General features: G+C 40.4%; 2 protein-coding genes across 3 annotated transcripts in view; one reads left to right on the top strand and one right to left on the bottom strand.

The window, feature by feature from the left end:
• Positions 1 to 3529, top strand: part of LOC132118204 (synaptotagmin-6-like) — a 44675-nt gene extending 41146 nt beyond the window's left edge. Inside the window, exons 6-7 of the mRNA XM_059527871.1 lie at positions 74 to 224; positions 2075 to 3529. Coding sequence (XP_059383854.1) covers positions 74 to 224; positions 2075 to 2146 — 223 coding nt within the window. The 3' untranslated portion in view covers positions 2147 to 3529. The remainder of the gene's footprint in view (positions 1 to 73; positions 225 to 2074) is intronic.
• On the bottom strand, positions 71 to 15371 carry LOC132118206 (olfactomedin-like protein 3B). 2 transcript variants are annotated; one of them, XM_059527873.1, is made up of 4 exons: positions 15104 to 15371; positions 8563 to 8845; positions 6188 to 7006; positions 71 to 204 (listed from the first exon to the last, which is right to left on the bottom strand). In XM_059527873.1, exons 1-3 carry the CDS (start codon positions 15212 to 15214, stop codon positions 6216 to 6218), a joined length of 1185 nt encoding a protein of 394 aa, XP_059383856.1. In that variant the 5' UTR covers positions 15215 to 15371; the 3' UTR covers positions 71 to 204; positions 6188 to 6215. The 2 variants fall into 2 exon arrangements, with proteins under 2 accessions (XP_059383856.1, XP_059383855.1); XM_059527872.1 differs by lacking the exon at positions 71 to 204 and having other exon boundaries at positions 5788 to 7006.
• Between the last annotated feature and the right edge of the window lie 369 nt (positions 15372 to 15740).

Below are 15740 nucleotides of genomic sequence, written 5' to 3'. Positions count from 1 at the left end.
GTAATGTGTCTTGGATGACCTGAGGCTGAGGATGAGTAATAGAAAATTTGGTAACAATTTATTATTTTTTCAGGGTGGGGCACAATGAGATAATTGGTGTGTGCCGTTTGGGCAGTGGTGCTGAAGGTTTAGGTAGAGACCACTGGAATGAGATGCTTGCATACCCCCGTAAGCCAATTGCACACTGGCACCCCCTGCTGGAATCTAAGAAATCAGAAAAACAGGTAAGTAACCTCCCTCCAGCAAATGTAAACACAAATATGAGGGGTAGAAATAATAACTCTCTGAATTACTGTGTATATAAAACTAATAACTTTTTTATATGCAAATTTGCATTTCCAAAATACATTTCTGACCAGTCACCAATCTTTCTTTGTAAACATTCAGATCCCTCTAGTCACGTCCTCACACTTGCGCTGTGATTTATGAATAATACATGAGAAGAATATGTCAGTGCTGATTTTAATTCACACACTAAAAATTCTGTCCCCTTTCTGACCTGTGATCAAGAGTTAATCATGAGGGGGGAAAATTTTATTTGGCCCTATGCAAATGTTAGGTTATCACATTTTGGTCCCTTTGTTTATTTTAATAATGTTCTTACTGTGTTCAAAATAATAATATGCAGTTTTAATAAAATTTGCTTTTGTTTTGAACAAACATCAATAAATATGATTCAGCTGAGGTCAGGTCTAGGCATCTGTGCATTGTGTTTGGAGGTGTAGCTCTTGCTCTTTAATCTGAACATTTTATAAAGTAAGTCTGAGCAATAAACAAAGGCTTTCAGAGACCACAAATAATTGTTTTTGGTAATTAAATGGGTTATAGTTTTCAATAGATTTTGAGTTAAATTATCATATTTTATTTTATCACCCTTATTGGGATTAGTGTTCACCATAGTTAAGTCGAACAATGCTTACATTGTAAATTTTTACACTGAATAAATTAGTCCAGGCTTGCAAAGTCCGCAGTTTTCCAGTAGAATTGGGGTACTTTTAAACTGGGTCATGGGTTAGAGGTTTGACATATCAAATAAATTGTAATTGACTTCAATGCATGTATTGAAATGTTTTAACCTTTTCATATTCCTCAAGTTATAAAACTAGTGCTAGATTATGAGTTTTGTCAGAGACCGGCACTGGTATAGAGGGAAAGTTTGAGCTCCTTAATGAAAACAGACTATATAGTGATTTTCAAGTTGCAATTTTGTATAATGCATAACAGTGACTGTACATATGTAGATTAGGTATGGGAATGCATATTTTGAGTCTATCCAAAGTCCTTCCAAAAGGCTAATTCTCTTTTTACAACTGTGTTATATTGTAAAATGCAAATAATTGCATAAAACATGAGAAAAATCAGGTAGGAAAATAAACAGTTGAGTAGGTTCATTTGTTTGCTGACGAAAAATTAATCATGATTAATCACATCCAAAATAAAAGTTGTTTGGATAATATCTGTGTATGTTCTGTGTATATTTATTATGTATATATAAAAACACACACATACAGTATTTATTTTGAAAATATTTACATGTATTTACATGTCTATATTTATATTCATATAATTTATATTATAAATAAATATTCATTATATAAACATAAAAAAATCTGAAATATATGCATGCATTTGTGTGTATTTATATATAAATAATAAATATACACAGTACACATGCATATGTGAACAAAAACTTTTACTTTGGAAGTGATTAACCTCAATTAATCATTTGACAGCACTAGTTAATTTGTACTTTCATGTGTGCAGTTTGCTTAAGTGGAACAGGATTAGATGGGATTGGACTTGCTTGCTTTGCTCAGTATAATTGAAACAATATATACTTTTTTATTATTTAAAATTTTTTTTCATATATTGATTTTATATATTTTTCATTATAGAAAATAATACTAATAACACTATTAACAAGCATTTTCAACTTGTAATATAACTTCAGTTACATCAATTTCATGCAACCACGGATTGAAATCCACTCTATAGAGTGCAGCTCTTCTGCTATAACAATAAACTGCTCTATAATGCTCTCATTGATGGGTTTCTCATATGTCTTCTCTTACAGTGGAAAGCTAGAACAGCCAGTTTTGACAGTCAGGGGTCTTGTCCCTCCCCCAAACCTCCTGCCAGCCCTTGATCAGAGCCATATGTAAAACTACAGGCTCAGCATCCTCTGTTTGTCACTCCGATGAAAACGAGAGCCCTGCTATTTCAATTTTCTCCTGTGGGTTGCTTTAGATGGTTCCCAAACACTGATCTAAGATCCTGCTGTCTTTGCCCTGATGTTCACCATGTTCAAGCTGTTCCAGTCCGTACGATCCTCAGTCAATTCTTAGGAGTGTTGTACAAACCTCTGTACCTAAAATACTATTCAAAGCCAATGTTGTGTACCTAGAATAGGTTGGTATCGTCAGCGGAGATGTTTCTTTCCCATATTAATTTTCCTAAAGCATTTGAAATCCGATGCAGTGTTCTGCAAGCAGTCTATATGCAAACAGAAGTTTCTGCACAACACTGCAAGGCTCTTTATAGATGGCTCTGCTCAGATCTAAAGATTTTGATAGTTGGATCAACTCTTGGAAGTACTGGGAATGAGGTCAGAAAGGTTGGTGTATACAGTAAAATATTGAGGGAAAGGACATTGTTTTGTGTGAGTGAGAAAAAGAAAGGAATGGATTTGTCATGTGCTGTATACTAAGAACAAACCATTTTCTTTGTCAAATCCTGAAAACTGTGTGAAGGTACACATTTTATGAAGAATATTTGAATATTTATCAGTTTATAGATGTTGTATAAATGTTATGTGTAAAAAGAGACTAAATTTATCGGAGCACAAAAAACTTTTCCTATCCATTAATATCTTGCCAAAACAAAGACGTTTACTTGTAAAGAAGTTCCTGTTCGCACACAAAAACACTTCAAATGTAGCTGAAAAAACTTTTGATTACATTAATATTCATCGGCGAGACCTGGAGTACAAAAGTGGGCATTTAAGGTAAAAGTGCTGAAATATTCATAGAGGTCTGATTTGATTTATGTGGCTTTTATTCACTTTGTTACAATAGCATTTAAAGAGCTACAGAAGCGGTTCTGTATATTAGTAGCACTACTTTTAATAGCAATTAAATTCCTTTTTGAATCCTCCTGCTGTTTCAATCTAATGTTGACACGTCATTCATCTTTTGACATGTAATTTCATTGTAAGTAAAATTGGACTGTCAAAGTTTTCTGTATTTTGACACATTGTCTGGGAAAATGTCTTGAGTAAACAATGTATGCTCAAATTTATCTATATAATATATATATATATATGTGTGTGTGTGTGTGTGTGTGTGTGTGTGTGTGTGTGTGTGTGTGTTCATATTCTGTATTGTATAAAAGAGCAGGGTTAACATTACAGCATAAAACTATAGGCAATTAACTAACGTTCCTCTTCTGATTAAAAATTTTATTTGCTTGTTTGATTTTCATGTAGACAAAAGGGATACTTGAAACTATGTGAATTAAACGGTGAATCAGTTATCTGTATAACTCAACAATTTGACTGATCAGTTTCTGTAAATTAAAAAGAATAAAAAACGAATGCCATGTTGCCCAATAATTAATTTTATAATATGTAATGCATAACAAAGTTAAACTGAGCAATCAAAATAATAGTATTACTTTTTGGATTTTAAGCGTCATAAATGGTTTAACAAAATTCAATACTTTCATTGCCCGCAATATTTTATTTAGTTTATCCCTGTGGTTTCAATCATTTTGTTTTACATGGTTAATTCATTTATAACATAGTTTAACTTGGTATTTACATTTAACAGAGGTGTTTAGGCAAACCCCTGTTAAATGCTTAATTATGATTACTGTAGTTAAACTCATTTATTCATTTAAAAAGGAAGAAGTAGTTACAACACTGTATATGCTGGAAACAAATTACATAAATGCATAGAAAATACATTAGTTCAGAACTTCTGTTCAAACTCCTGGACATTTTGACTCTATGTTTGAAATAAGAAAACACAGAAAATGCAATGTGCGTACAAATGCACAAGAGCTGACCCTTGATAGAAATAACTTACTATGCAGGAAGTCAATTGACAGATGGTGGGCACAGTTCAAGATACCAGAGCAAAGACTTTACACTGATCTCCAGCTGGTGTTGCTGAAATATCTTAAAATATACATGGCACTTGGGGCTAGTTTTACACAATGTCCTCCATCATCCCCTACGGTATCTGTTAAGCTTTAAATATTTCTATATAGTAAAATTGATTTAATATTTTAACAGAATCTTTAAAAATTCCAAGTCAACTTGTTGAAGAAATGGTTGTGACAAAGTACAACTTTTGGTCCCATTTTTACAATATCACCAATGTTGTAATACTCCGATAACAAGAGTGTGTTTCTGTAGGTGAATATAAAATTAATAAGGTTTAGATCTGGTTCTTTACCTCATCACTAACTCCTGTGTGCTGGTGTTTTAACAACCTGTTTTTGCCCCCTTGTGAATCTGAACAACTTTCTAATTTTGTATTGATCATTTGTACTTGCAATATAACTTGTAATGTTTGAAAAAGTTCTTGTATTTCAAAAATGCCAAAATAAAATGTTTGTTCAGTCATTTCAAGGATGGAGTTCTTCTTCTCAATCTTGTGAACATCAAATCACAAATTGTGGGTTAGCAATCACTTATTGAGTTTCATATTTTTTATAATATGTGCAACAAAAGCAATATACCTGTGTATTCTTAAAGATTAAGGATAAGTTCACCCAAAAATGCCATTATTGTCAAGTTGTTCCAAAACCAAATACTTTTTTAATTATTATTATTTAATATTTTTTCTGAATGCTGTTGACCATTTAATTACAATGGACTGGACTGCAGCAAGGAAACAAAACTACTATAATAAAAGTGGTTGTGTTTATATTATAAAAGAGATTATATTTCAAGTCTTCTGTTTTATGAGAAACAGGCCTATATTTAAGTTATCTTAAATTACCGTTTTTTTTTCGATTGCTAAACGACAGTGAGCACAACTGGAGTCACATGTGCAAAACTCTAACTACAGTCTGCACAGCAGCAGTTCATGTGGACCAAACTCTAGTTCGTTTTTCATTGCTTGAACACAGTTTAACTCTACACACTGTGGATTTACAGCACTTTGTTCAAATGCTAACACACAGCTGTCAAAACTGTGAACCACACATTCAAAACAGAAGAGATTTCAAACACTCCTGATTGCAATTTCAGGATTAGCCATGAAAATTATTTGTTCGAATTACAGTATGTACTTTTAGTTTCTACCTTTTTTTCTCATTACTGTAATTCCGTAAATTACTACAGACTATTGAAGCAAACTGCTAATTTTCATTTACCTTAAAGAATTGTTATGTTCTAAAAATGTAAATAAATCATGTGAAAGAATGTCACTCTTTTCTTTGAAGAAAATATGACTTTGTATGAAGTCACTGAAATTGTTCAAACTGTAAAGATTAAAAGTGTGTATTTTCTGTATTGGTGTTTGATGCTAGTGTTTTTCCTCTCAGTGTGTTCTGAGTGACAGTGTGTGTTATCTCAGTGAGGGTTGTGTGTAGTGTTTGGCAGCACTGAGCCTGTTTTGAGCCATGTGTTAAGAGTTGTGTTGCTTGGAATGAGTTTTGCAGGTGATGTGAACTGTTTAGCTCAGGTGACTGTTGTTAGTGCAGACTGAAGTTAGAGTTTTGCACATGTAGCTCCAGTTGTGCTCACTATCGTTTAGCAATCGAAAAAAACTGTAATAATGCAGAAAAAGAGCAGGGTTTAAATTTTAACATAAAATTACAGGTAAAACAATTTTTTTTTCATCTTGTTTGAGATTTAAAGTTGATTCAAATGAACAGATAATCTTCCACTTCAGTATCAGTGAATTGAACTTGAGACCAGGTTCAGTCGTGAGCAAATCATTGTGAACTGGATCAACCAATTAATTTAAAAGTTCTGACTTATGTTGGTTTTGTGTGCTTTTTGAAGCTCAAACACCTCAATTCTCGTCCATTGTTACTGAATGAAAGAAATATGTTTTCTTCAGTTTTCTTTAGAAAAAATTAATCCATAAAGACTTGATAATAGGAAGGTGAGTAATTTATGGATTTATGTTTTCCAGGAAAATCACAAACTCTTCGAACCCAGGAACATACAGACCTTTAAGAGCTAAAAAAAAAAAGGTCCACTATTCCTCAGGTGGTGGCATAATCGCCCATAACTTCTTCTTCAGCGATAGTTTATACAGAATCTGGTACCCATCATCCCAAGCATAGAGCTGCCGCTCCTCAGGATTGTATTTGAGGCTGGAATGGGCACCATAGCGCCTGGGGAAATAAATCAAAGGGGCCTCTCCGCTGCTTACCATGTCATTCACATCAAACACACATTGCACACGCGAGCGGCTCGGTGGCTTGGTGTTGTAAACCACATAGACCGTGCCGCAGACAATAAAAGCAGCTTCAGCATTATTCCTTGGACACGCCGTGTCCCACATCAGCTCTATATCCAGAGAATCTATATCCATTTTAGCAAGATTAATAGTGTCTCCAGCCGGATACAGCGCCCATAGCCCATCCTCATCTGCCACCAGGTCCACCAGTGTCTCTGGATTGAGCTGGTACACCGGGCTGCGGTCATCCATGGGAAAAACTGCACTGTCTGCAACAGAACCATTCTTGAGGTCATACTTGATAACTTGGAGCTCTGAACTTTCACTGACGTAATAGAGAAAGCCATCGTAGACTGCATGACCAGTCCCATTCCAAGCGGTGGGCACAGTGATCAGCCTGCCTTTAGACACGCCTGATAATGCTGAAAGATCTTGCACGGAGTTGAACTCGTACAGTGTGTTGTCGGACGTTCCGTTAAAAACATAGACTTTTGCTGATCTGGCATCTTTGGTCCAGACACCTTTCGGGCTTCCCAATCTCTTAAGGATCTTCATAGCTTTTAGGCTGGATATGATGTTCACGCACACTGACGATGAAAACAAACATGATTAATGTCAATGGGAAGAGTTTATGATTAATATGGCAAACTCTGAAAGCAATTTATACAGACTGCATAGTTTGCACAAGCACTGGAAGCGCGCTTTATGAAAAATGAAGCCAAGATTGTGAGTTTAAACCCTTGTTTTTCTTTATTAAAGAAATAAACCAAGAAAACTCACATTGTGAGCCTTCAGCAGTGAAAGATCCACCCTTAAATGACATGTCAGCTGTCATAAATTTGCAGGCAAGGGAGGATTGTGTGGGGCTTAATGAGGATATCTGTTAATACTCTTCATTATAATACACAGGCCATTGGGAACTATTTCTAAGATACATAATTTTGAAGACACATAATTTATTGAAACATTTTGGGCTTTAATAGATTTGTCTTTCATACTTTGTCACATTTTGCTGCTAAAATTCTATTAAACATATTCAATAAATTAAAGAGAGTCAGATTGTTCCAAAAAATATATATAATAAAGCTTATAGCAATCGTTCAATCAAATATATGCTAATGGATATTTTATATTATATTACTATTATTATTTTTTCCCACTTTTTATTTGTGGATTCCCTTGTCAGTGCTTCTCTTTGTTATAACATTGTTTTGATAATATATACAGTAATGTTAAAGAATTTGGGGCCAGTAATACAGTTCTTCGTTTATTTATTCATTCATTACATGAATTGTAAATTGTAATAATATTTCACACATATTAATGTTTTAATGCATTTTATGATCAAATAAAGGCAGCCTTGGTGAGCAAAAGAGACTTTTTTTCCGGAAACATTAATGTACAACATATGTATGTAACTTTTGTTGCCAAATAAATACATTAATTACATGGATTGGAATTTTGGATTCAGTCTTGGAAAAAAAAATGAATGTCTTGTTTTGCTAATGTCTTGGTATTTACTGGACTATACACAGTGTTAACAACACGACACTTCAGTGGAGACAGAAGAGCAGCCAAATGGAACACATTTACATTTGTCTGCTTTGATTCCATCATATTAACAAAATAGACTACAAGCCAACAGTTGTGTAACATCTTAACCAAAAGCCAACTGGCTAATCCAGTGAGCTGATTGGCTTGATTCTTCATTCCTTGTTTCCTAATCAACAGAACACACCACATGTTTCCTCTAAATCAATAAACCCCCGGTATAAGCCAAGCATTAGCAGAAGCCAGGGTTTTTACCATCAAAGCAAAGACTGTTTATGAGACGGCCACACGGCCTACAGCACAATCAAAGTATGGGGGAGTGTAATTGGGATGCTAGTTCTCAAAACAAACAAATGTCTTAAATCAAAGCACATTCTCATCGTTCATACTCTCTGTCTTGAATTGCAGCTATTCATTCTCCCAGTTTGATTTTCCAGTGTCACAATTTTCCAGAGAAAACTCCAAACCTTTCCCCCAAACTGCTCTACTGTGTAATAGCATGCTAAATTTAGCTAGTCTCCCTCGACCAAGACTGAAAGTACATGATCAAAAGTTATGCTTCAGCTGTCAAAACTCAATTCTCCCGACTTACCAGACAACTCAAAGAACTCTTCCTTCTTCCTCTCTCTGACAACCACGTCCTGTTCCACCATTTTGTCTGCTGCTTTCACACAAGGCTTAGGGGGATTTTTGGTTTCAATATAGTCCATTTCACGCTCCACACGGTCTACCCGTGCTCCTGCGCCCTCCATGTCTGAATGCAGTTTGTTGTGCTCCTTGCCTAACTTCTCCAACAGGTCTGCGGCCTGCTGCCTGAATTCCTTCAGGTCAGAGGTGTAACGATTGTTCTGTTCATGCCACATGGCAATGCGTTCCTGGAAGAATGACAAACACACTAATGAGTCACTCAGATGATCACAGAGTGCAGCAAATTCTTTCCAGTGATAAACTTATCGCAGTGATGAGTTTTCTGTGCATTATTAAAGAGCTTGTGGTAATAATGGTGCAGAAGTGTTCTCTTTTTCCCAGTCACGGAAACTGTAGAACAAAAAGCTCATTCATTATTTGAAAGGTTTATCACGATCATTATCTGGAGTCAGGGGATGGAGAACCTGAGTAATGTCTGAGAGTATTTTCGAAAGGACTCGAGGGAAGTACAATAAATAGTTCCTTTTCAGGAACTCGAGCTGCGTCGAGCGCTTTGGGGAACGTCCCTGACAAGACCGACTCTGAATATCGTGTGCAATCTGTCCAACGGAAGGGCCTGACGTCATGGGCGGGGTGACGTGGCGACCAGGAAGCTATAAAAGCACGTGCCGTGCAGCTGGCTTCAGCTTCGCATCTGTCAGCAAGCACTCTGTGTGTGCATGTCAAAAGTCTATCCTGTTGGTCCTATTTATTGTTGTCTGTCTCTTAAGCATTAAAAGATCGGTAGAACAGCTCAATATGCCAAAAGTGAAAGCAAAGACCAAAAATGTGAGGGGCGATTCCAAGCCACGTTATAGATTGTGTGTTCCTCCCTGCCCTCGCTACATCACGGGTGGGGATACACACAGTTTGTGCGTGGCTTGCCTGGGATCGAAGCACGCTGAGTCGTCTCTCGAGGGGGCCGACTGTCCGCATTGTGAACGATTGCCAATGCGGACGCTTCGATCCCGGAGGGCTCTCTTCGAGGAGGCAGAACGGCTGCTGCACTCGTGGGGTTCGCAGGTGGATCCGTCAGAGGGAATGGAGACAGGCCAGTCCTTATCTCCTTCCTCATCTGCCAGATCCGGCGCCCAAACCCTGGGTTTCGGAAGCACGCTTGTCGGTTTCTTCCCCCCAGGGTGAGGGATCAGCTCTTCACCTCTCTTCCTCCGAGGAGGTCGATGTGGAGACTGTCGCTGGGGATTCGCCACCCCTGTCGCCCCAATATGAGGAGCTTTTGGAGGTGGTTACTTGCGCGGTTGATAGATTAAAAATCGAATGGCCCGCTGAGAAACATACTGAGCCGCAGAAAAGTAAGCAAGATGAACGCTTTCTGCGGCCGAGGCAACCACCTCCACGTCAGAGCCTTCCATTCTTTCCCGATCTCCACGACGAAATCATGAGATCGTGGAATCACCCATATTCGACCCGCCTCTTCGGCCCCGATTCACTATATTATGGCAACGTGATGGGGCTGGGAGAGCGGGGTTATAGAGCGGTGCCACGGGTTGAACAGGCGCTCGCGGGCTATCTGTCACCCGGGTCGGCATCGTCTCTAAAGGCTCCGACGTTGCCCACCAAGCCTCTCAGAGTTACATCTTCGCTGGTGGGCAAAGGCTATGTGGCAGATATGTGGGGATATTGACGAGGGGGAGGGGATCAAGTCTGATGATATTCAAGAGCTTAGAAGGACCGCTGATCTCTACTTCCGCGCCACTAAAGAGACCGCTCACGAGATTGGGCGGTCTATGGCAGCCTTAGTGGCCGCGGAGAAGCATTTATGGCTGACCCTGTCAGAAATTAAAGAGAGGGACAGGGTCTGCCACCTGGACGCCCCGCTTCAGCCTTCTGGCCTGTTTGGCGACACAGTCAATACTGTCGTCGACAGGTTCCAGGAGGCACGTAAACAGGCGGCGGCGTTCCAGAATTTCCTCCCTCGTCGCTCTCGTGGTGCATCTGGGTGGGAGATGCCCACGCCACATGCCAGCTCCTCATATCGGGAAGCACAAAAGCAGAGTGTCGCCTCTCGTGTTCCCCCACATCGGGACAGAGGGCCTCAGCGACGCTCTGAGTCGGGGACTTCCAAATCTAAGCCTGATTTAAAAACAGTTATCGAGGCCCGGAAGTCCTCGACAAAGAGATCCTTACGCCAGTGGCATAGGGATCCAGAGGGTAGCCCCTACTGGGGTAGAGCGCGGTCCACCTCATTATACGGTGCCCGCCTCACCTCAGTGCCCTCAGGAGGTCGGTCTGCCAACCCTGCCAGAGTTTCAGGGCGCAGCGGACTCGAGTGAGCGCTGCTCCCAGTTATTTCCGCCCGGGAGCGTAGCGGAGCTGGGAATGCTCGCCGCCCCTTCCGGGACCTCTTACACCAGAGGTCAGTCTCGAGAGACTGATTCCCTTAGTAGATTATTTAGCAGCGTGGAAACTACTGCCAAATGTATCTCATTGGGTCCTGCGTACAATAGAAAAAGGCTACTGTATTCAGTTCGGTCATCCACCGCCGAAGTCCAACTGGGTTACACCAACAGTAGTCGGCCCCCGGCAGGCTCTGGTTATGGAACAAGAAGTGAATACCCGATTAAGGAAGGAGGCCATCGAGGTGGTCCCTCCTCTAGACAGGGAATCGGGGTTTTACAGCTGGTATTTCATAGTTCCAAAGAAGCATGGGGGGTTGCGTCCGATCTTAGACTTACGTCACCTGAACCGCTCAGTTATGCCACTGAAGTTCAAAATGCTCACTGTCAAGCAGGTTGTAGCTCAAATCAGATCCGAGGACTGGTTTGTGACAATAGATCTCAAAGACCCATACTTCCACATATCCATTCTTCCACAACACAGGAAGTTTCTGAGGTTCGCTTTCGGGGGCAAAGCTTATCAATATCGAGTACTTCCCTTCGGCCTTGCACTCTCACCCCGCACGTTCACGAAATGTGTAGATGCGGCTCTGGTATCCCTCCGTATGCAGGGCATCTGCATTCTAAATTATATCGATTATTGGTTGATTCTAGCTCAATCAGAGCAGATGGCGCTTCGACATCGAGATGTCGTTCTCGCACATATGGGGGAGCTGGGTTTGAGACTAAACGCCAAGAAGAGTGTACTTTCTCCAGTTCAGAGAACCACCTATCTAAGCATAGTGTGGAATTCGACCACGATGCAGGCACGTCTGTCTCCTGCTCGGATCAAGTCAATCCTCACATCAGTCGAGAGAGTCAAAGAAGGCCAGTCACTCACTGTCAAACAATTTCAGAGATTCTTAGGTCTGATGGAAGCTGCGTCCAACGTGATACCTTTTGTCCTGCTGTACATGAGACCCCTGCAGTGGTGGCTCAAGTCCAAGGGCTTTTCCCCGAGGGGGAATCCACTTCGAGTTATCAAGGTCACGCAGCGATGCCTTCGTGCCTTAGATATGTGGAAGAAACCTTGGTTCTTGAATCAGGGCCCAGTGCTGGGAGCTCTTTGTCGCCGTGTAACGCTAGCGACAGATGCGTCCCTCACCGGTTGGGGTGCAGTCATGAGTGGCCACCCTGCCCGCGGTCTGTGGAGCGGTCGCCATCTGACATGCCACATCAATTGCCTAGAGATGCTAGCGGTCTATCGAGCATTGAAACATTTCCTCCCAGACCTGAGAGGTCACCATGTGTTGGTGCGCACCGACAACACATCAGTGGTCTCTTATATCAATCACCAGGGGGGTCTGCTTTCACACCCCTTGTACAAGCGGGCACACCAGATCCTTCTGTGGTCCCAGGGCAAATTCCTCTCGCTCAGAGCACTGTATATTCCTGGGAGATTGAATGTGGGAGCAGACATACTGTCGAGACAGGGGCCAAGGCACGGGGAATGGAAACTTCACCCCGAGGTGGTGAAGCAGATATAGAGAGTATTTGGCACAGGCCAGGTGGACCTCTTTGTGACTCAGGAGACATTGCAATGTCCCCTCGGGTTCTCTCTAGTTCATCCAGCTCCTCTGGGACTGGACGCTATGGTACAGACCTGACCGAGGCTTCGTCTGTCCGCATTTCCCCCTATTGCTCTGCTCCCGGGAGTTCTGGCGAGAGTACGCCGGGACGGGGTCCGTCTGTTATTAGTAGCCCCGTTCTGGCCGGGCCAAGTATGGTTTGCAGATCTAGTCTCGCTCCTCGACGGCTCTCCGTGGGAGATACCGATCAGGACAGACCTACTCTCACAGGCGCAGGGCACGATAATTCACCCTCGCCCGGAGTTGTGGAAACTGTGGGTGTGGCCCCTGAGGGCTCTCAACTGAGGTTGTTGAGACCCTCCTCCAATCCAGAGCTCCCTCAACGAGGAAACTATGCGAGCACTGGACGCATACGTCCACAGAGCTGCCCTGTGGAGAAAATCCGACCAATTTCTTGTTTGCTACGGTCCTCCTAAAAAGGGGTCTCCTGCCTCCAAGCAGACCCTAAGTCGTTGGATAGTCGAGGCTATCAACGTCTCCTATGAGTCCTCTGGTCTTCCCCTTCCTTTGGGAGCCAAGGCTCACTCTACTCGGGGTATGGCAGCCTCTCGGGCCTTCTCAGCAGGTGTGTCCCTCTTGGACATCTGCAACGCTGCGGGGTGGTCCACGCCCTTTACATTTATCCGATGTTATGACCTTGATATGCGAGCCACTCCGGGCTCTTCTGTTCTCTCGTCTTAGCTGTGCTCTTCGGATACACACTAGGCAGGGATTTGGAAGTCTGGCAGCGTGGGCACATCGTTCCCCAAAGCGTTCGACGCAGCTCGAGTTCCTGAAAAGGAACGTCTCAAGGTTACGAATGTAACCCTGGTTCCTTGAAGGAACGAGACGCTGCATCGCAGAGCCATACTCCCGGCACCCCTGCCGGCGCTTGCTTCCATACTCGAAGCTGAAGCCAGCTGCACGGCACGTGCTTTTATAGCTTCCTGGTCGCTACGTCATCCCGCCCGTGACGTCACGCCCTTCCGTTGGACAGATTGCACATGATATTCAGAGTCGGTCTCGTCAGGGACGTTCCCCAAAGCGCTCGACACAGCGTCTCGTTCCTTCAAGGAACCAGGGTTACATTCGTAACCTTGAGACGTTTTGAACAAATGTGAAAAACCATTGCCTCTACAATTTAGAAATTCACCTGTTCTTGCCGAGTCGGAGTCAACATTTTTGAGACGCTTCAGTTCCATATATCAGATATAATAAGAGAAAAGCATTAATATGCAACATATTTACAGCTATACAGTGACTTAATTGTATATAATATTTTGATAAAATAAACTTTAATAATAGGGTACAATGGATCGTTGACAAAAGATCATGGCTTTATGAGAATAAGTTAAATGATCACATATATTTTAAAATTCGAATTTATTGTGAAATAATTTTACAATTTAATAATGTTTTCTATTTTAATATATTTAAAATCCTTGGGATGTCAAAACTGAATTTTCAGCATCATTACTCCAGTCTTCAGTGACACATGATCCTTCAGAAATCATTCTAATATGCTGATTTGATCCTTAAGAAACATTTTTAACTATGATCAATGTTGAAAACAGTTGTGCTGCTTAATGGTTTTGAGAAAACCATGATACTTATTTTCAGGATTTTTACTGAATAAAGTTTGAAAATGTGTGTGTTTTTTGTAACATTATAAATGTCTTTAATGCATTCTTGCTGAATAAAAAGAAAAAAATAGAAAAAAATACTTACTGACCCTAAACTTTCAAAAATTTTTTTTTTTTTTTTTTTTTTTTTTTTTTAGGTTTTACTTCAAAGTGCTTAAATCAGTTATTTCAGCAGGTGTCAAATAGGTTTAATGATTTGAGATGCAAAGCCCCCTTGCTGTAAGGGCTACAGAACAATGCTCAAACGTTTCACCAAAATATATTACTGTATTAAAAGTATGTGAATATGGAGCCAAATTGCCAATATTGCTAATAAATATGCACAGCATATCACTGTTGTCACCCCAAGGGCCTTTTGCTCCAGGCTAGCTGCTCTAGCTGAATTTAATATTACATGATTTTGAATCAAAACAAACTTTGTTTTGCATACATTTTGTTGCTCCATTAAATATTCATAAAAAACTTTTTTTTCCAGTAATCATATACTGTACTTTGGGACCAGGAAAAAAAATATATTTATTTTAAGGAGCTTTCAGTCCTGTTGTACCCAACCTCACTCTCATTTTATGAAAAAGACTGTTTAATAGTTGAATGGACTATAGGTTATTGATAGGTTATTGAATCAGTGTTATATTTTTTCAGTTCAGCCTTACTGAGAAACTGTTCTATCAATCAGAGAGATGTTTTTTCTGCTCTGGGGTACAACTTCACTCGAGAAAAGAAAGTAGATGTGAGACATGCATGTCTAGAAAAGTGGACGTCTTTGTAAAATGGCTGAAAACTAGCAGGAATGTAGAAAGAATGCTGAAATGCAGCCAGATATGCCAAATTGCTCTTACCTCCATAGCAAGCATCCTGTTTTCCAAATAGTTCATCAAGCCTTGATAGTGGTACTGGCCTTTTGAACAAGCCAAAATGGTCAAGAGAATGAAGAATATGGTAGCTTTCATGGTGGTTTTGGAGAAGGGACACTTTCAGGTACTCCACAAAATAAAAGAACCCTCCAAGCTCTGTGAGGCTGATGTTCTGCAGCTGCTTATGGGCCGCCCTTGTCCTCTAGTGAGCATGTGAGAGGAGAAGGGACCGGAAACACGGACTTCCAGGGTTTCAAATTCGCTGGCTCTCTCATTTGGCTGAAATGTTTTTACTAACACTGAGGGAGGAGCCATGAGTCTCTGGCCTCTCTCCATCCTCCAGAGAGTGCTTGAAAGATGAAGTCAGTGAAATACAGTGAAAGTATGAATTATATAACGTATTATTTCCAATTTATGAAGCTTTATGTTAAAATACACTCTTAAAAATCAAGAAATGCAATAGAAGAACCATTTTGGGTTCTTCAAAGAAGCTTTCGCTGAGTAGTAGTTCTTAAAAGAACCATTTTTCCTAAGAAGAATATTTTAATAATATAAAGACATGGATGTTAAATTCAATGAACTGTTAATAGGAAATAAAGAACCTTTATTTTTAAGATTCTAC

The sequence above is a fragment of the Carassius carassius genome, chromosome 37 (genome assembly GCF_963082965.1).
Source record: "Carassius carassius chromosome 37, fCarCar2.1, whole genome shotgun sequence".
Lineage (NCBI taxonomy): Eukaryota > Metazoa > Chordata > Actinopteri > Cypriniformes > Cyprinidae > Carassius > Carassius carassius.
This window is presented reverse-complemented; position numbering and strand designations above follow the sequence as displayed.